The sequence below is a fragment of the Rattus norvegicus genome, chromosome 1 (assembly GCF_036323735.1).
Source record: "Rattus norvegicus strain BN/NHsdMcwi chromosome 1, GRCr8, whole genome shotgun sequence".
NCBI classification, from domain to species: Eukaryota; Metazoa; Chordata; class Mammalia; order Rodentia; family Muridae; genus Rattus; species Rattus norvegicus.
Genome location: NC_086019.1, coordinates 172,965,102 through 172,984,997, shown reverse-complemented (window position 1 = coordinate 172,984,997; position 19,896 = coordinate 172,965,102). Strand labels below are relative to the sequence as shown.

At 45.5% G+C, this 19,896-nt stretch overlaps 3 protein-coding genes and 2 non-coding genes across 27 annotated transcripts in view; 2 read left to right on the top strand and 3 right to left on the bottom strand.

Annotated features, from left to right (window-relative positions):
• The window catches only part of Dennd2b (DENN domain containing 2B), a 150,729-nt gene extending 144,626 nt beyond the window's left edge, over positions 1–6,103 (top strand). For 14 of the 16 annotated variants that reach the window (XM_063263096.1, XM_063263081.1, XM_039078198.2 and 11 more), the window contains 6 exons: positions 2,416–2,593; positions 2,814–2,855; positions 3,737–3,848; positions 4,331–4,570; positions 4,774–4,860; positions 5,384–6,097. In XM_063263096.1, the coding sequence (XP_063119166.1) occupies positions 2,416–2,593; positions 2,814–2,855; positions 3,737–3,848; positions 4,331–4,570; positions 4,774–4,860; positions 5,384–5,418 (694 nt within the window). In that variant the 3' untranslated portion in view covers positions 5,419–6,097. Of the gene's footprint in view, positions 1–2,415; positions 2,594–2,699; positions 2,856–3,736; positions 3,849–4,330; positions 4,571–4,773; positions 4,861–5,383 lie in introns of those variants that run through there. The other 2 variants (NM_001395094.1, XM_039078211.2) reach the window with 2 other exon arrangements.
• A 1,303-nt stretch (positions 6,104–7,406) lies between these two features.
• Positions 7,407–13,041, bottom strand: Rpl27a (ribosomal protein L27A). Of its 4 annotated transcripts, none has more exons than XM_063285816.1 (7): positions 12,639–13,041; positions 11,821–11,950; positions 10,395–10,776; positions 9,964–10,027; positions 9,638–9,713; positions 9,022–9,196; positions 7,947–8,117 (listed from the first exon to the last, which is right to left on the bottom strand). In XM_063285816.1, exons 3-7 carry the CDS (start codon positions 10,395–10,397, stop codon positions 7,989–7,991), a joined length of 447 nt encoding a protein of 148 aa, XP_063141886.1. In that variant the 5' UTR covers positions 10,398–10,776; positions 11,821–11,950; positions 12,639–13,041; the 3' UTR covers positions 7,947–7,988. The 4 variants fall into 4 exon arrangements, with proteins under 4 accessions (NP_001099760.1, XP_063141886.1, XP_063141882.1 ...); XM_063285812.1 differs by having other exon boundaries at positions 11,821–11,946; positions 12,639–12,989; NM_001106290.1 differs by lacking the exons at positions 11,821–11,950; positions 12,639–13,041 and having other exon boundaries at positions 7,407–8,117; positions 10,395–10,425.
• On the bottom strand, positions 8,312–8,442 carry Snora3B (small nucleolar RNA, H/ACA box 3B). The gene has a single exon (XR_005500120.1). It is a non-coding gene; the product is annotated as a small nucleolar RNA SNORA3/SNORA45 family (small nucleolar RNA).
• On the bottom strand, positions 9,385–9,514 carry LOC134478799 (small nucleolar RNA SNORA3/SNORA45 family). Its single transcript, XR_005500121.1, has one exon. It is a non-coding gene; the product is annotated as a small nucleolar RNA SNORA3/SNORA45 family (small nucleolar RNA).
• Positions 10,523–19,896, top strand: part of Trim66 (tripartite motif-containing 66) — a 70,705-nt gene continuing 61,331 nt past the window's right edge. For 2 of the 5 annotated variants that reach the window (XM_039082619.2, XM_039082591.2), the window contains exon 1: positions 13,112–13,171. Coding sequence is in view for 1 of the 5 variants with exons in the window: in XM_006229983.5 (XP_006230045.1) it covers positions 13,127–13,171 (45 nt within the window). In the remaining 4 variants the exon portion in view is untranslated. 5 annotated transcript variants of the gene reach the window in all.

The following is a 19,896-nucleotide window of genomic DNA, read 5'->3' as shown; positions in this document are numbered from 1 at the left end:
AGTGCCACTACCTCCAGCTGAGCTGCCCACTTTTCCAGAGATGGTGAGGGTTGAGAAGCAAAGGCTGCCTCTTTCATACTCCTTTCACAGTTGTAGAGCTCTGTGTACTACAGTCTAGGTCAGCCATTTTCAACCTATGGGTTGAAACCCCTTTGGTTGTGAGCCACCATGCGGTTGCTGGGATTTGAACTCAGGACCTCTGGAAGAGCAGTCAGTGCTCTTAAGCACTGAGCCATCTCTCCAGCCCTTCAAGGCCTATCTTGCCCTTCATAAAGGGGCCCACTCTGGCAGCTAAGACTAGCAATGAATGACAGAGTGGTATTCTGTCTGGAGTGGCCTAGCCAGATTGGAATGTGGCCCCTAACAGTACCTGGACCCTGAGTTTTCTATTCCTGAAGGGGTCACACACAGACACCCACACCCATTCCCCTCTACTCCAGGCTGACCCTCTTCTTCCACCCACACCAAAATCCAGCTCCTTAGGACTATTAAATACAGCTATTGTCTCCTGTGGTTGCAGCTGCCTCTAAGCACATTCCAGAAGGAAAATACCCCAGGGTCCTGTTTTGTGGCCCACTTGGCATACAAGAGTTACCAGTCTTGGATCTTAGGCAAAAGCTGTCCTTTTCATAGGAGTCTGCCTGCCTGAAGGTGGGTTGGGTAGCTCTGCAGTAAAACATGGACCAGAACTGTGGTGGGTCCAGCACAGCTCATGCCCCCTCTGTGCCCTTTTAAGTTTTTCCTAAATTCTTTTTGTGTGCGTGTGTGTGTCCCTTGGCTTGAAGCAGACCTTTTCCAGATCTTTCCCAGATTACTTTTCTTGCTGTCCTCAGGAGAATGGCTTTCAGGGTCAGGGCACCTAGGTCTCCAGGCATAGCAGTATTCTACATGCCCTTTAGGTTACAAGTTAGTCACACAGGGCCCTGGCTGACAGTTACCTATGACTATTTTGCATTAGACAAAAGGAGCAGTAACTGATTTTTGTTTTTTTGTTTTTAAGATTTATTTTTATTTTATTTTTATCCACACCAGAAGAGGCATTGAATCCCATTACAGATGGTTGTGAGCCACCATGTGGTTGCTGGGAATTGAACTCAGGACCTCTGGAAGAGTAGTCAGTGCTCTTAACCACTGAGCCATCTCTCCAGCCTGTGACTGATTTTTGTAATAGATAGGTCTCAATTTCTCTCTCTCTTGTGGGATTAGGTGTAAATGTGTGAGTCCGTGCTACAGCATCCCAGGGAGAACCCAGATCCTTTTGACTATGGTGTAGATGTCACAACATAACCAAGAATGATCCCAAACTTGCTGTGCTTTGTAGCATAGGCTGGTGTGGAACTCACAGTCCTCCTATCTCAGTCTCCTAAATGCTAGTATGACAGTTGTGTACTTATAGGCACAGTAGACACAAGAGTTTTCCTGGTTGGTGGGTGAGGCTCTCTAATGCAAACAAAAGTGTGGTTTAAAATGAGCTGGGCTCTAGGCCTTATGTCTTCATCTGTGATGTAGTCACTAGGGGAAGGGCTTCTTTAGTGTAGGTCTTGCTGCGCTGTACAGGCATGGTTCAAATGATCATCTGTTATAAGCCTCTAGCTAGCTGCTGCTGAAGTGCTTGTCACAGCACTCAGTTTGTTTGGAGGTCCTGTGACTTTCTCCTGACAGGCCAGCCGTGACTCCTGTGTTTGCTGGTGCCTCACACCAGGCCTATGTACAAGCTGGGTGTGTGTACTCATTTTTGCCTGTGAAACTTTAGGATTGCCAGCTGTGATTGTCCTCCTGGTTTCCCTTTGGTCACAGGGCTCCTGTAGCTCTATGTTCTGGAGGCCTGGAGCCCCCTCCAGGACAAGAAAGGGATGACCCCAATGAAACCTGAGAATGATATAAGTCACTGCCACACCTGCTGATTTCTGTACTTTCCCTTCAGTCAGATCATTGTTAATCAGCTAAGGAGAAAGAACTAGAAAGCCAGGGGCAGAGCAGGACTGGACTAGAAACTGGTTGTGTCCTGGCTGCCTCTAATGGCAAACTGGCTGTCCCACCGAACACAGCTGTGAAAGGCGGGACAACTTGAAGGACTTCTGCAGGATTTTCCAGCTCCTGCACACTAGAGCTTTGTTGATAAGTTCCTTTGTTCTTCCTAGTCTGAGCTAATTCTTCCACCAGCTCAGGCCTGTCTATATATCTGGACATGAGTGTACAAGCATGTATGTGTGAAAGATACAGATACACATGTGCATGCAGAATCCTTAGTATGTTCAAGTGTGCTGATCACATACCTTTGTGGCTGTTTCTTGGTAGAGTCCCTAAAAGTGCAGCTCATCAAAGGATATTCTGAGCCCCTGTAGTGTCTAATTATCCTTCCCTAAGGGTGTTGGCCCTGAGCTCAGGTGCCCTGTCTCTCTGTCTGTCCATCAGTACCCTGTCCAGCTGCTCTCATGCGGTGGTGGCCTTGCTCTACCCCTTCTCCTGGCAGCACACCTTCATTCCTGTCCTCCCAGCCTCCATGATTGACATTGTCTGCTGTCCCACCCCTTTCCTGGTTGGCCTGCTCTCCAGCTCCCTTCCCAAACTGAAGGAGCTGCCTGTGGAAGAGGTAAGGCACCTGGGGCATCTGCTGGGGGCTGGGGAGGAGAAAGGCTGTTGGAACCTTCTTACCTCAGACCTAGTCTTCAAACAGCTTCTGTCCTTTCTCCTGGGAGGTTTATCTGGCTGATTCTTTCCTGTCATCTATCCCTGGGAACATGGGAGGTCTGGACACCTATCAAAGGCTTGCAAGAATCAGTCCCTGATCACTGCCTCTGACCCTTTCCCAGGCACTGATGGTGAATCTAGGATCTGACCGATTCATCCGACAGGTAAGAGCAGCATATACAAAACCTGGGCTGCCCCAGGGAAGGCACTGGGCACTCAGTCACCACCCAGCCTGATTTGTGAGCTCTGAATTTCAAACTCACAGAACAGACAGGGGTAGTGGAGAAAGTTGATTTCAGAACCCATAACCTCAATGGGATCTGCCTTTCTAGTTTTTGTCCTTGGTTTCACCTTGGTATAGGGTCTCACTGTCTAGCTCTGGCTGACCTGGAACCTGTGACAGTTCTCTGGGTGCTGGGAAAGCACAAGTTCTAAAACAGAAAATGGACCTCAGAATTTCTCTGAGCCACTACTTTCATCAGATAACACCTCTCTAGAGATGTTCTGGGGATTGTAAACACCACTGAAATGTGCTTTGTAAAGGTTTACAGTCATTGCTACAAAAAGCCTTCGTTAGTCATGGAATCTTCTTGGCTTCTCATAAAGGAGCATAACCTAGCATATCCCCTTTGGGAACAGATTGTCTATTACACCGCTGACAGAGCTAAGGACTCCCGAGTTTAAGGTACCAGGATACAGCCACTGCACAGGACTGTAGAGTCAGGACCAGCAGTCTCAGTACAGGTTAGGCCAGTCTCCCTGCTCCAAGCTCACTGTACTTCCCACATGGGTGAAAGAAGGATAAGGGAGATGGGGTAGGAATTCCTGGATGGTCCAGGCCATAGTGTACAAGGAATTAGCTGCTCTTCCTTCTGTGTCACATGGGCAAGTTTCTAGCCTTTCTGTGCTCCCTCATTATACAAGGGTGATAATGCTATTAGAAGTGCGGTTACCTCTCTGAACTTTGGACCGGGGCCTAGCCCCTGGGTAGTCAGTGTTCATCAGTGTCAGCTGTGATCATCCCTGCTGTCTTTTCCTTCTGCAGATGGATGATGAGGACACACTGTTACCTAGGAAGTTACAGGCTGCTCTGGAGCAGGCTCTGGAGAGGAAGAACGAGCTGATCTCCCAGGATTCTGACAGTGACTCTGATGATGGTGAGGGAGGAGTCTTTCTGCTCCAAGTCTGGACTTCACAGACCTTGAAATCTGTATTACACACTGGCCTCTTTCTGGCTGAGAGCTTAGGTTAGGAACTGGGCCCCTCTAGTGCCTTTTCTGCCCCAAAATTTGGCACTGTAGACTTCTTGCTGACAGGAAATCAATCAGTCCTCCTTCTTAGGCCTTGTTTCAAGCCACTGCGGAAGGTGGAGCAGGGCCTTCGCTTGTGAGGGATGTGGAAAAAGTAATACTTTGTCTCCAACTTCCCAGAAATATTAGTCAACTTCTATGCTTTGAGTAGTTTCTGACCTCCAATAGCTCATAGGCTAGGTGACAGCTCTTGAGCACAGTAGATGGTTTCAAGGACAATATGTGTGCTGGTTGGAAGTTTGTTGGGAAGAGACTAAAGCAATGGGAGATTGGAGATCACCTTACAGAATCTTGAGCTGAAAGTGAATGATTTTTCTTTTCCCTTCTAGAATGTAATACCCTCAATGGACTTGTGTCAGAGGTGTTTATCCGGTTCTTTGTGGAGACCGTGGGGCACTACTCCCTCTTCCTGACACACAGTGAGAAGGGAGAAAGGGCTTTTCAGCGCGAGGCCTTCCGAAAGTCTGTGGCCTCCAAAAGCATCCGCCGTTTCCTTGAGGTTTTTATGGAGTCTCAGATGTTTGCTGGCTTCATCCAAGACAGGGAGCTAAGAAAGTGTCGAGCAAAGGGTAAGGTTCCAGGAACTGGGATGAGAGCTGGGGGCGTCTTTAGACTCAATATAACTAGGTCATTGTAATGAACCAGTCAGAGTTCTGACCCTGTGGTCCTACCAACTGTTAGACCAGATGGCTGCCTTTTCCCTTTTGCCTCTGCACTGTGTGACCATCATGTACTCATACTGCCGTCTTCATACTTGCTGCTCCTCTCTCAGGCCTCTTTGAGCAGCGAGTAGAGCAGTATCTAGAAGAGCTCCCTGACACTGAGCAGAGTGGGATGAACAAGTTTCTCCGTGGCTTGGGTAAGTTACTTGTTACCAATGAAGATATCCAGGGGGGTGCTGTCCCCTAAAATACTGTGAATCTAGGCCACCAAATATACACAGGCTGTAGACAGAGCAAGAGGAAATCCTGTGAGGAAGAGATGTCCAGCTACTGCTTTAAGAGCATTTAGCACAAGATTCACAAAAAAGAGCCAAGAATCAACCCTAAGTTGTTTGGGGTTTTTGTTGTTGTTATATCTTTTGCTCACAAGAGCTGAGTGCTAGTCATCTTTGTTCTAGGCTGCAAAATATACAGATGATGTTAATGCCAAAGTGCCAGTTCTGCAAAGTTCTCCCACTCCTTTAGGGAGCTCAGCTAGTGTGATTTCAGGATAGCAGGGGCTTGTTTTGTCTTTTAAAGTTGTATTTTCCCTACCTTCTCAGAGCTGTCACTCCTCTTGTCAAATTGATCCTTTTTGCAAGGAAAAGGGGGGGCAAGGAGAGAGCATGGCTGTTTGGAAGGGATTCATGAAACATCCTCACCTTTGCCCTCTGTCCACAGGCAACAAGATGAAGTTCCTCCACAAGAAGAATTAAATATCTAGTAGTAGAGTCTAAGTGCTTTGCAGAGCCCAGGGAGAGGGCCCAGCCTGGGACCCTGTGGGATGTTGTGGCTACCTTGCTTCTACAGACCCCACCTCCAAAGCCAGTGCACCTCTGCCTTCATCATATCCCAGGATACCGTTTGTAAATAATCTGCTGTAAGCTTTCCTGTTTTTGTAACAAGCAAAGAGAATCTGATAAATATTTGTATATCCCAAAGGGCCGGGTGCTTTCTTGCCTTGTCTGAGCATGGAAGGAGTCTTGCTGGGTGCTGGTGACTGGCCAGTTATGTGCAGCTGACTGTCTCAGCCAAACCACTGTTTCCTGAAGACTTCTGGCCTGTCTCCCTGAGGCCCTGCTGCCAGTTTTGGGCCCTGGAGAGCAGGTGCTGTCTTAATTATGTGTAAGAGGACTGTTTTTCTGGTTGTTTCTATTTTTACTTCTTAGTTTGCCTATCTGCCAAGCCTGTTTCTGAAAGGCAAGAACCACCCTGTCCCTATTTGCAATGTAAAGCCAGACGCTTGGGCCTGGTTTTTGTTCCTTCCACCGTCTGACATGGGTCAGTTGAATCATGGTTAGTGGAGCTCCCAGTCAGTGGTGGCCATGATGCGGTACAGGGCAATTTTCCTTCCACCATCCACCGATGTTCTCAATAAACTGTACATTCATTTTGGCTGAAGTGTTCCTGTTTCACTTTCTTCAGTTTTCTCAAAACCAGGTGAATTCTGGATGGATACAGGGTTTGGGCACTTGGTAAATGCATTCACATGGGTTCCTGGCCATTCCTGACACCTGTCAGTCCTCACTTAGCTTCCTTCTCTGGTAGACACTTTCTATGGTGCTTCTAGTGATGGATTTGCCCCTTATCATTGTGACATTACTGGGTGGCTGATTGTCAGCGGACAGCAGCCCAAGCACTGCTAACCCTGGACGTGGACCTGACCCTTCTCCATTGCCAGTGACTCCTCACCCTCATTTCTTCCACTAGAAGCTTACGTGTATCCAGAAAGTTCGACTACAGGAAGGAAAACTCAGGTTTCCTACCTACTTTCAAGGCAGACCTTGAATGCTGCGGAGTTTGACAGGATGTGAACTAATATTCCTGTCCTTCCGCCCTAATCTGAGACAGTCCTATCCTGGGATTCCTTCCATCCTTACCTTTCCCACTGACACCTGTGCAGGCCCCAACTTGTCCAATGGTGGAGTTAGTCTCCTGGGAAAGCAAAATTAACTTCTGAAAAAGCCTTCCACATAAGGCTTTATGTCAGTAAAGAGAATAACCAGAAAATTGAGACTTGAGTGCCATTGCTTTCAGCTGTTAGCTCAGCCTGGGCTTCCTGACAGCCTCCTTAGGTGCTTGGATCTAGCACCCTGGCCTCCAAACTTATAAGCAGGCCTCCATAAGCATAATCTTAGCACTGCAGGTCTCACCTTAATCCAGAAAACCCACGCTGGCACGTGACTGATGGCTCGGGTGGCATGGGCCACACAGCAAGCCTGGCATGTGTTTGGCAGTATGTATAGAAGACTCTCCAGGTTCTCCTCTCACCCAGAATTCAAGGTTCTCAAGCCCATCATATCCATCTCAAACAGCTATCATGACATCAAAGTCAAACTTAGTAGTGTTTTGTTATAAAAACCTGTTTAACTATGTACTTTTGTTAAAGATCCTACATTTGTCCTGCCAGACATCACCCCCATACACATAACATTTAGACCCCTAGTTGTACTAGGGGTGGCATACAGTATTGTGTCTCTAGAGTCATAACATCTAAAAGGGGTTTTTTCCATGAACCCATGTTCATTACTGGTAAGCTTCTGCCATGATAGCCTTTTCCCTGCCAAGTGACCCTTCCCAACTTATACTGCCTGGTAATATGCACTTGGCTACTAAAGGAGCCTCAGTGCTAAGTGTACACAATCTCCTTTACTCCTTAGAAACTCAAGACTTAGCTTTGTTGGTATAATGTTCCAGATTTAAAGAGGTAGACAATCAAGTTCTTGGTTTTTTATTCCAAGGTCCTCTTAAAGCCTCATCTTCCCAATAGTTCAAAGAGCACAGCTCTGATTCTAAAATATCCTCAGTTTGCAGTGCTGATGTGCTGTTGCAGGTAGACATGCTCCCTAGGAACACCACCTGGATGCCATCAAGTGAAGCTGGATGGAGCCTACACCTCTTCCCCTACGTTCTCCATGCTAACCTGTCCAGTACTAAGTAGCCCAGTCCTGAGCCACCTGTCCACTATAGTGAGCTTACAAAGTCAGGCAAATGTTAATATGGACGGCAAGGTTTTTCCCATAACTTAAGATTTTTCAGGAGGGGCTGGAGAGATGGCTAAGAGCACTGACTGCTCTTCCAGAGGTCCTGAGGTCAAATCCCAGCAACCACATGGTGGCTCACAGCCATCTGTAATGAGATCTGATGCCCTCTTCTGGTGTGCATGAAGACAGCTACAGTGTACTTATTGTCAGGGAGATTCTCAACGCGCAGACAAGGAAGGATGCAAAGAACCTACTCAGACCACATGGAAAATGTTTGCATTTAATTAGCCTCTGAAGTGGCTTTAAGCCACCAGGACACAGGCACCTCCCACACCCTTTATCTTCTCTTCAGCTCTTCTGCTGAAGAACTTGGCCTTCACGATGACAGGTTGCTTAGGGAGCTTCCCCTTCCCCAGAACTTTGTAGTAGCCCTACAATAGAAAAAGAATCACAATACACTATAGCAGACGCTCCACACCCCAAAACTCAGTAGGACTTGACTTACTCCCCCTTTTCAGATAGTCTATGTAAAGGATGGCCTTTAACTCAAATGTAGATCAATATGGCCTCACAGACCCACCAACTTCACAGTTTTGAGAATATAGCATGTGTCACCCCAGGTAGGTTATGTTTCTGATCTGAGCACTAATGGGGTCACTGAAAGCCCCTACCAGTGAATCAAGACCAGCAGATTTTCTACGAGAACTCTAGCACACCAGGACAAGTGCCATGTCAGGATGTGACTCTAGTCTCGATTAAGCACGTTAACTCCCCACTCCTGACCAGCTACTACCTCTACTAAATACAAATTAATTATAAGCTAGGAATGATGACTACCTAAAAGCTTCCCTTTGGTTTGGGTCTCTGCACTTAGGCAGAGTGTATTTGTGTAGGGTGGCTCTTAAAACACATAGTGCCTTAGATAAGAGAACGAAAGACTTAACCTGCAAAAGCCAAGCTGTATGTCTTAAGACCACTCCGGACCAACTATAAACTTCATTTAAAAAAAAAAGCAGGGGCTGGGGATTTAGCTCAGTGGTAGAGAGCTTGCCTAGCAAGCGCAAGGCCCTGGGTTCGGTCCCCAGCTCCAAAAAAAAAAAAAAAGCAAACCTGTTAGAAATGGAAACAAATATGTGGTGGGCATGTTTTCTGAATTCTTAACAAGTGGGACCAAATGGACAGGAGTTCTAATTGTGACCAATTCAATTACCTGAAACAATTCTACTAAAATGTGGATTTCCTAACAGGTAATGGCCAAATATATACATAGGCTTGAATTTCAAACAAGATAGCATATTAAAGGTCCCATTAAGAATGACAAGCCAATTCACTCACTGATCGAACAACGTCAATGATGGGAGCAACTCCATTCTTGTTTTTTGCTGCATTGACCCGTGTCTGCTCGCTGACCAACGTCCATAATTTATCCAGGTTGACAGTTGGGCAGAAGCTCTGGTTCCTCTTCAAGTGGTAATGCCTCATGCCAACTTTGCCGAAGTAACCTGGATGACTAGGAAGGAAGGCAACCATCTTCAGAGCAAGCTCATCTTTCTAGCTATCTCCTATCGCAGTATAAATGTTCACTATTGTAAACATTGACACGGCAGGCACCTGATATAATTTTTAACTGGCTGTCAGGCCACTCAGTAGAACCCCGCCCTCACTTTTAACAGGGTCCCTAAACAGGGTTGATCTGAAGTATGTCACTAACCTGGTGACTGACTGCGCCATAAAGTCCACAGCCAGTGAATAAGGTCAGTAGTTTTTCTTCGAGGACTCTAGCACACTGAGGCAACAAGCAATACCTGAGCGTGACTCTAGCCTCGGACAGGTTCCCTCAGTTCACATGCAGTGTTTTGCTCGCTAAAGCTAATAACCAACGTTAAGAAACCGTTTCCAGAGAGAAGCTGTTCTAAGTCATCCCTTCTGCCCCCACTTCCGAAACACTCACTATTTGTCAAAGTTGATCCTGTGGTGATGCATGCCTCCAGCATTCCCGCGGCCTCCTGGGTGCTTGCGGTGCTTACCTGCAGGCACACAAAGCTACATGAATGACTTCTACCTGCTCGCATGCTCTCGTTTGTTCTCAGTTTACAATCCGTTTCTGAGCATGAGTTATCAAGACTCAGGGATAAACCTTTTCGGCCTTCCGCCCCCACTACCAACATAAAGTAGGGAAACTGCTATGCCCAGGCCTCAGAAATGTTTTCTTCGACTTACAGTTGTCTACTTTCCAACACAACTCAAAGGCCAAACGCCTAGAAGGCCCACACTTACCGATGCGACCGTGGCCGTGGCTCACGTGGCCCCGGAGTTTCCGGGTCTTCCTCAGTCTGGATGGCTGTATGGGAAAAACAGCAAAATGGTTAGGCCTGCCTAAGGAAAGGGGAGGTTGGAGAGCGAGCAGCAAGGCTTGCCTGCCCGGATTATGCCTGCAAATGAGAACTTGCCTTTTGAAGGATTCAGCAAGGTTGAGGTTACAGACCGGGAGCGCGTTCAGACGCCCAGGCCCGCGCGTCTAAGGCGACCCAACTCCGGTCGGAACACGCGGCCCCAGGTCCCTCGCCCCAGACCCAAGTGAGCCATCCCGCCCCGCAGGCTACTTGCAGCCATGGAGACCCACTAAGACCAGGGCAAGCAGCCGAAAGGCAGGGAGGTAGAGCGCCCAGCCGCCACAAGGAAGCGGAGGCCACGAGAAGAACACCTACCATGGCGGTGGCAGAAAAGAAAGAGGGAGGAGCCCACCAAGTCTCGCGAGGTAGAAGGCGCGGGGGTGGGACTAAGGCTCCATTTCCGGCCCAGAAGCTGGCCTCGGGAGGGGCTCAGACGTCAGCGACTTCCGGCGCCCGCCTCTTCCTTTCCGTGTGGGTGGGCGGGGTAAGCGGTGGCGCCCGCCCCCGGGAATCGCGGTTACCACCATGCTTATCTCTTTCTGGGGCTTGGCGGGCGTTTTCTTAGTACAATGCTCTCTTCTGGCGCTGTTGGTTCTGTCTCCTGGCCGCCATGGCGGTGTCTCAGAGCATCTGCAAAACTTCCACAGGTCCTCTGGTCTCCCTTGAAGGGACACTGCCCTTCTCTTTTGCTCTTGTCCTGTCAAATTTGAACAGCCTTCTGCGCTTCAGGGATCTAGATTTTGAACTATTTTCTATAAACACATTTGAATTTTCTCCAGAATCTGGCTGGTAAGCTTTTAGTCCTCTGGACCCGAGGTTCCCAGCCCGGTGTGTTCCTCATGCAAGCGATTCCTGCGTGAACTTTTTTGGACCTGTTTTGTTACTTGTTTACTTGAACCACCACACAATCTGGCATGTAACTCCAAATTACTAAATTACATTTTTCTTCCCGATTGAGCCCAAATTCTCTAAGGGTTCAAGGATTGACCAGTATTGTTTGTTTGTTTTTTCCCCTTAAATCCATGAGTTCCTGACATGTAGCCTGTTTACTAAGAATACAAAAATGTCCCACTTGTGCACAAGATCCTCTCCCCTTAACTGTTTTGTTTTGGTTTTTCTGACTTGATCTGTTAAACTAAAGAGTATTCTAGTTAAAATACCCTAAATTCTTATGTCTATTAGGACCCGTTTCTTAAAAAAGAGTGGGCAGATCCCATCCATCTGCTGGCTTCTTATTTAGTGTTCAATTCATTACAATCTAGGCAGTTTGGCTTTAGCCACACCATTGCCTCAAGATTTTTTATTTGCTTGTTTTGAGACAGGGTCTTACTCTGTAGCCAAGGCTGACCTGCATATATGTACTTCCTGATTGCTGGAATTACACTCCTAATTGGTTTGATGGGCATGATGGTCTATTTTAAGATTTATTTATTTATTATATATAAGTACACTGTAGCTGTCTTCAGACACACCAGAATAGGGCATCTGATCTCATTACAGATGGTTGTGAACCACCATGTGGTTGCTGGGATTTGAACTCAGGACCTCTGGAAGAGCAGTCAGTGCTGTTAACCACTGAGCCATCTATCCAGCCCCGGTGTATAACTTTCATATGTGGACTATAACATATCTTATTTAGCTCCTGTTTAGGTAGTCATGTTGGTGAGACTTCTGGTGTGGCTTCTAACACCCCTAGGAGACCGACAATTTCACAGTAAAACCTCAGATCTCTGGCTCTTACAGTCAGTCTTTCTGTCTCTCTTCTGCAAGTCTTAGGTGTAGGGGTTGTTTTATAGATTTCTCCAGCGGGACTGGACTTCACAATTCTGTATATTGATTGATTGTGGCTTTCTGTATCAGTCTCTTTCTGCCTGTGGCAAAGAGAAGTTTGTTTGATGAGGGCTGAGGACAATAAGGACAAATATTAAGAACTACCCATCCCTTCACTGGCTAGTATTCCAATACCACTCATGATTCCCCTAACCTTCAGCTTTTGATCCCTCAACCTCAACTTCCCATGTCCTGAGATTTTAAGCATGTACTGTCATGACCAACTCTTCCTGAACTCTCAGGAACTACCTTAATATTCTACTACTTCCAATAGCACTCCAGGCCGTCATGGTAAGAGCCCCAATATCTTCAGAGTACCTTGAAATTTACAAATTCTAGCTTTATTTTATTCATGAGACAAAAGACACAGAAGAACTGTGTGACTTGTTATAGGTTATAAAGTTGGTAAGATACAGAGCCTAGACCTAGCCTTACCCTTTCTTCTCTGGATTCCCTGTTTTTACCTCAGAGACCACTCCCCTTTTGGCCTTACAACACTATAATCTTCATCTCTCCTTTGTCTCACAGGCAATAATCATAAGCTGCCCATGACCAGCAGAAAGAGAGGTTTGAGAGTAGGGAATCAAGATTTAAGAGATCTGCTGTCCCGTATGTTCAAGGCATGAGCCAAAGTATTAAGAAGCTACCACTAGGAATGCTCTGTTGATGGAGATAAGCTAGGAAGAGCCTTGGGAGTGGAGGGTAACAGTAAGTGAATTTTAGTGTGACCTGGAGCAAGTATCCAGTCAGGGCCAAGGGCAGAAATGGAATCCTGTTTCCGAGTTGTTCCCCAAGCACTTTGGTTGTGAAGAGCTGCATCCTGCCCTTGGGACACCCGGTAGTCGTAGTGATAGTTTGATCTCTAAAATAGTGGGAGCATTTTGGGAGTTTGTCCAGCTGTGGTTTTTGTAGACTGCTTCCTTCCTTCCTCGGTAGGCAACCAACCCATTGACTCATGGCTCCCGTGCTTGTTCAGAAAAGTCATCTTCTTCAGGTTTACCAGCTCTGACAAAATAGAGAAGGCTCAGTTCTTTATCTGCAAAGTTGAATAGTAGCCAGATGTTGACATTAGGTCGCCTCTCCCCACTGGACACGACCTTGAGCATGATCCATGAGAACTGTCCTTTGTGACAATTCTATGACGTACATCACAGCCTTGTGACATAGCAGGCGTCTGAGCCACTTTAGAGGTTCAGGGCTCAGGAAACTCTTGTGGAATGAAGCGAAGAGAGATGGTGCCAGGCAGCCACCTGGTGGGGCAGGTAAATCTCAGCCCTCTCCCACTGTGGTCTTGACAGCACACCATCATCTGAAAGAGTGCCCTGGTGGCCTCCTTCCTTTTCTCTTCTCTCAGGGTTCCTGATTGTCCTTAGTACTTCAGACAGCAGCTGTTCTTAGAAACACTTCCAGACCTGTCTTCTTCCTTTTTATAAAGGATATATTTGTACTCGTGTGTGTATGATTGTGTGATGTGTGCAGGTACCTGCTGAGAGGTCACATGAAGATGTCGGACTCCCTGGATCCAACTGGAGTTACAGATGTGTGAGCCACCCAGTGTGGTCGGTGCCATCTGAGCTTGGGTCCTCTGGATGAAGGGCAGCCAGGTCACCTAAGCTCCGAGGCATCGCTCCAGCCCCACCTTGTCTTCTTGCTCTTTATCTTTAATTGGATATTTGGAAAGCGTATGTGGTTCTCCTTTTAAAAGGAGATGCCCGGCCTGGCACATACCACAGGTCTTCAGTCCAAGTACTAGGGAGGCAAAACCAAGGGGATCTGTATGCATTTGGGGCCAACCAAGGCTACATAGTAAGAAGTACAAAAAGCCCGAAGTCCGTGTTTAGTCTATAAGGTGTTTTAGAATATATATACATTTTATACATATATGTACACATGTAATGGGGAAAAATACAACATGAAAAGAAGTTCTGAGAAAGAGCATAAACATCTCAAATCATAGGCTCACACAGCTTTATGTCAATTTTGAGATCAAGTTTATATGGTAACTGAGCTATCTGCGAAGTTGATTACAGTATGTTAATCTCTCTCTCTCTCTCTCTCTCTCTCTCTCTCTCTCTGTGTGTGTGTGTGTGTGTGTGTGTGTGTGTGTGTGTGTGTGTGTGTAGAGTATGCACTGATATAGGGCTGTATACACATAATGGAGGCCAGAGGAATAGTTTGCTTCTAGATGTAGCCTTTTCCTCTGCCTTATTCCCTTGAGACAAGGTCTCTCACTGGACCTGAATGAAGCTTGAAGTTCTGACTAGGTTTGGCTGGCCGTCGAGTGCCTGGGAGTCACCCATCTTCATCTCCCAACACGGGATGATGGTCGTGCATGGCTGTTTATGGCTTTTACTAATATGTGGGTGCTAGGGGCCAACTCCAGTCCTCAAGCTTTCACAGCAAGGACTCTAAACACTGAGCCCCTCCCAGGTCCCTATGTCAATCCTTTTATGTTGTATTTTATTTAATTCCATGACGTTTTTTGTATCCCTGCCCAGCAATAAGGATTTGTTCACTTTATTTCTTGTGGTGTCTGGACTCGAACCTGGCACCTTGAGCATTCTAGGTAAGCACTCTTACTGAGCTGTGACCTCAGCTTCAGATTTATTTTCCACAGCTGAAGAGTATTTTCCACACCTTGCCTTGGGCATGTGCTGTAACATACTAACCCATCTTGTGTATTTTGTGTTTTGGTTCTTTGTTGTTAAAGACAAAGCCACAGTGAGCATTTTGTATAATGGCCTTTTTTTTCTTCTTTTGGCCAATAACTTGTCTAGAATAAAATCCCAGGAGAGAGATTACTGGATTATAGGGTATGAACATTTTTATGATTCATTTTATGATGCTATTTTTTTTAGATGGGTTGAACCAATCTGTACAACAGCAGTGTGCACAGCTTCTAATTCCACTTCAACTTCTCAGTGCTCAGAGCTTTGTCGAGCTTTCAGGGGGCAGGGAAATCCATAGGTGACCTACCTCCCCTCCCTTCTTCCTTTCCTTTCCTTTCCTTTCCTTTCCTTTCCTTTCCTTTCCTTTCCTTTCCTTCCCTTCCCTTCCCTTCCCTTCCCTTCCCTTCCCTTCCCTTCCCTTCCCTTTTTTCTTTCTTCTTTTGGTTTTCTGAGACAGGGTTTCTCTGTTTAGCCCTTGCTGTCCTGGAATTCACTCTGTAGACCGGGCTGGCCTAGAATTCAGAGATCCACCTACCTCTGCCTCCCAAGTGCTGGGACTAAAAGTGGGACTAACACCACACCTGGCAGGTATAGTTTTCTAAAGCACAAAGCAAAAGACAAAGAGAAACTAATTTGAGGATTTTGATTTCCAGTCATGTTTCTTTTTCGTGTTGGACTGTGCTTGTTTTAATCTTACTGTGCTGCCTGACTTGTACTGAAACTACTGACGTCACATTCCTACACGTTTCCCCACACGTCTGTGGGACACTGACATGGAAAGCCTGGCCATTGAAATCCAGCACAGCGACACAGGACGAGGAGAGCGCTCAAGTCTCAGAGACCAGCTTATTGAATAGTCCAAACAAGACAGGCTTACGTATTTATGTTTTAATTTACTCTCACAGTATTCAGTTTCTGAGAACACAGAGGCATGGGTTCATTTTCCTGCTCTGTGAACTCTGGGAAGGAAGATCTTTTTAGTCTCTGAACGAAGACAAGTATTACTCAGTCATTCTCTGTACAAGTATTGATTGGCGTATGTACTCAGTCCTGACACTATACATAGATCCCAGGTGCCTAGGGGAAGAGAGAATAGTAAACAAAGATGATGACGTCCTACTATAGGGCTGATGGCCGCAGGATTGTATCTAAGACATCCCGCAATCAAACAGAAAACGTGTGTTCGGCAGTGTGGCAGAGTGTGTACTCTCCAGCATTTCTCACTCACTTTCCCACAGACATAATGCTATGTTTTGTTAATTCGAACTTATTTACCCAGGCAAACAGTCTCTGGGATTCTCCTCCCAGTGTGATGTGGAGTGGTTTGCCACACCATTGCTTGGAAGGTTGAAGACGCCCAGCAGCTGTTCCTTACCATGGATCTTGAGATGTGGTGCGACATCAAAGGCAGGTGGCCTGTGGCAAGGTGATGTTGCAGACGAGGGTTCCCCTCCTTCCACACTTTTTAAGTGGAGTTTTATTTAGCTTAGGCTTCCCCATGGCGGAAACCGCAGGTCATAGCTGAATGCTCAATGTTAAGTCGTGGTGTTTTCTTATTCTTTTAAAACCTAATTTGTTGTTTCTGTATCTTGGACCTTTGTTGTCACTATTGTTTTCTTTGTTTGTTTGTTTTTAAGATTTATTTTGTAAGTTTTAAAAGATTTTATTCATTTATTTTATGTCTATGAGTACACTGTAGCTTCCTCCAGGCACACCAAAAGAGGGCATCAAATTCCATTATAGATGGTTGTGAGCCGCCATGTTGTTGCTGGACTTCTGGAAGAGAAGCCAATGCTCTTAACATCTCTCTGGCCTCGTGTTTTGTTTTTATTTTTTGGAGACAGAGTCTCACCATGTAACTGGTTGGCCTGGAACTTGTGATATAGACCAGGCTGCCCTGCCCTCTCAAGTGCTAAGATTAAAGGTTTACACTACCATACCCAGCACTAAGTGCTCCCCCAGCTTGTGCTGTTGGGGATGTGATGGGACCTTTGAGACACAGAGCCTCGTTGGAGGCCTTTAGCTCATTTGAGGTGTAGACCTACCAGACTCCTGCCCACCTCATCACACTCTGGGATGGCTGAGTCAAACCCTTTCCCTACACAATGAGATTATTTCAGGCTACGATGATAAGAGATGACTGAAATAGTTGCCGACACCTGTCTGTCTGTGTGTCTGTCTCTGTGGACAGGTCTGTGGACACGTGTGCTTCCTCAATGGCTCAGTGATCTCCCAGGCCTCTGGTCTCTATGTCCCAGCACTGGCACTGAGGCACAGACTACTCTGCCCAACTTTTTCCTGGGCTCTGGAGAGTTGAACTCAGGCCCTCGTGCTTGCCTAGCAATGACTACCTACTGAGCCATCTCCCTGGTCTCAACATTTTAAAGTGCAAATAAAAACCTAGATTCTGGTGTTTTGAAAAAAGTCAGCCAAGTAGTAGTGGCATTGATCCCAGCATCCGGGAGACAGAGGCAGGCAGATCTTTAAGTTCAAACCAGCCTGGTGTACAGAGCTAGTTCCAGGGTAGTCAGGGCTACACAGAGACCTTGCCTAGAAAAGCCAAAAATAAACAAAATGAAGATTTGGTAACACTGAACCCAGATTCTTTTATGTGGGGATTGTACGTAGGAAGCCTTGTTTCCTGTAGAAATTGTAATTTGGTATCCTTGGCTTAAGTATAATCTTCCAAACTCCTGGGTCAGGAGGAAATGTCCCAAGCTACAGGGAAGAGCAGCAGAGGAGGATTATGAAGGGTCGCCTCAGACCAGAAAAGTACTGCCTAGCTATGCCTTAAATCTCTCACCCTCTGAAAACAAGAACGAAGTAGCTATCTCTCTCCCCAGCTTGCACAGTGTTCGCTGGTGATGGTCTTACCTCCCCGAATGTCCAGGATTCTCATGTGACCTGTGGCCTGTAAACACTGAAGGGACCCTTTTAGGGGTTCATAAGTTCAAACATTTTTCATAACAATACTAACATCGTTTTACTGGATTAACATGTAGATGCATGGCGCCATCAGCCACATTTCACCTGTAGTCAGGAATCAGAGAGGTGAGTCTGATACTCAGGTCACATCCTCTCTTATCCAGTCCAGGCCCCCACGGCACGGTGTGACCCATGTTCAGGCAGTCTTCTCTGCTCAGGAAACCTTTCTGAAAACACCCTCAATGCAGAGGTGATTCTAAATCTCATCAAGTGGACAATGAAACATAACACAACAGTCCCACCCCTGTCCTCTTGATCCTCAACCACAGTGTTTGAAATTTCATTTTCATCTCATAATGCAACATTGACGCTATCTTCCTAACTCTTTGAAGAATTGGATTGGTATTTTGATGGGGATTGCATTGAATCTGTAGATTGCTTTTGGTAAAATGGCCATTTTTACTATATTAATCCTGCCAATCCATGAGCATGGGAGATCTTTCCATCTTCTGAGGTCTTCTTCAATTTCTTTCCTCAGTGTCTTGAAGTTCTTATTGTACAGATCTTTTACTTGCTTGGTTAAAGTCACACCGAGGTACTTTATATTATTTGGGACTATTATGAAGGGTGTCGTTTCCCTAATTTCTTTCTCGGCTTGTTTCTCTTTTGTATAGAGGAAGGCAACTGATTTATTTGAGTTAATTTTATACCCAGCCACTTTGCTGAAGTTGTTTATCAGCTTTAGTAGTTCTCTGGTGGAACTTTTGGGATCACTGAAATATACTATCATGTCATCTGCAAATAGTGATATTTTGACCTCTTCTTTTCCGATCTGTATCCCTTTGATCTCCTTTTGTTGTCTGATTGCTCTGGCTAGAACTTCAAGAACTATATTGAATAAGTAGGGAGAGAGTGGGCAGCCTTGTCTAGTCCCTGATTTTAGTGGGATTGCTTCAAGTTTCTCTCCATTTAGTTTAATGTTAGCAACTGGTTTGCTGTATATGGCTTTTACTATGTTTAGGTATGGGCCTTGAATTCCTATTCTTTCCAGGACTTTTATCATGAAGGGGTGTTGAATTTTGTCAAATGCTTTCTCAGCATCTAATGAAATGATCATGTGGTTCTGTTCTTTCAGTTTGTTTATATAATGGATCACGTTGATGGTTTTCCGTATATTAAACCATCCCTGCATGCCTGGGATGAAGCCTACTTGATCATGGTGGATGATTGTTTTGATGTGCTCTTGAATTCGGTTTGCCAGAATTTTATTGAGTATTTTTGCGTCGATATTCATAAGGGAAATTGGTCTGAAGTTCTCTTTCTTTGTTGTGTCTTTGTGTGGTTTAGGTATAAGAGTAATTGTGGCTTCGTAGAAGGAATTCGGTAGGGCTCCATCTGTTTCAATTTTGTGGAATAGTTTGGATAATATTGGTATGAGGTCTTCTATGAAGGTTTGATAGAATTCTGCACTAAACCTGTCTGGACCTGGGCTCTTTTTGGTTGGGAGACCTTTAATGACTGCTTCTATTTCCTTAGGAGTTATGGGGTTGTTTAACTGGTTTATCTGTTCCTGATTTAACTTCGATACCTGGTATCTGTCTAGGAAATTGTCCATTTCCTGCAGATTTTCAAATTTTGTTGAATATAGGTTTTTATAGTAAGATCTGATGATTTTTTGAATTTCCTCCGAATCTGTAGTTATGTCTCCCTTTTCATTTCTGATTTTGTTAATTTGGACACACTCTCTGTGTCCTCTCGTTAGTCTGGCTAAGGGTTTATCTATCTTGTTGATTTTCTCAAAGAACCAACTTTTGGTTCTGTTGATTCTTTTTATGGTCCTTTTTGTTTCTACTTGGTTGATTTCAGCTCTGAGTTTGATTATTTCCTGCCTTCTACTCCTCCTGGGTGTATTTGCTTCTTTTTGTTCTAGAGCTTTTAGGTGTGCTGTCAAGCTGCTGACATATGCTCTTTCCTGTTTCTTTCTGCAGGCACTCAGCGCTATGAGTTTTCCTCTTAGCACAGCTTTCATTGTGTCCCATAAGTTTGAGTATGTTGTATCTTCATTTTCATTAAATTCTAAAAAGTTTTTAATTTCTTTCTTTATTTCTTCCTTGACCAGGTTATCATTGAGTAGAGCATTGTTCAATTTCCACGTATATGTGGGCATTCTTCCCTTATTGTTATTGAAGACCAGTTTTAGGCCGTGGTGGTCCGATAGCACGCATGGGATTATTTCTATCTTTCTGTACCTGTTGAGGCCCGTTTTTTGACCAATTATATGGTCAATTTTGGAGAAAGTACCATGAGGAGCTGAGAAGAAGGTATATCCTTTTGCTTTAGGATAGAATGTTCTATAAATATCCGTTAAGTCCATTTGGCTCATGACTTCTCTT

Bases quoted from the DNA above. Each gene is read 5' to 3' on its own strand.
- Rpl27a (XM_063285816.1), bottom strand. The intron at 9,714-9,963 runs GTAAGTGTGGGC...GTGTGCCTGCAG, and splicing joins CCACGGCCACGGTCGCATCG to GTAAGCACCGCAAGCACCCA. The intron at 9,197-9,637 runs GTGAGTGTTTCG...CTTCCTTCCTAG, and splicing joins AGGATCAACTTTGACAAATA to TCATCCAGGTTACTTCGGCA.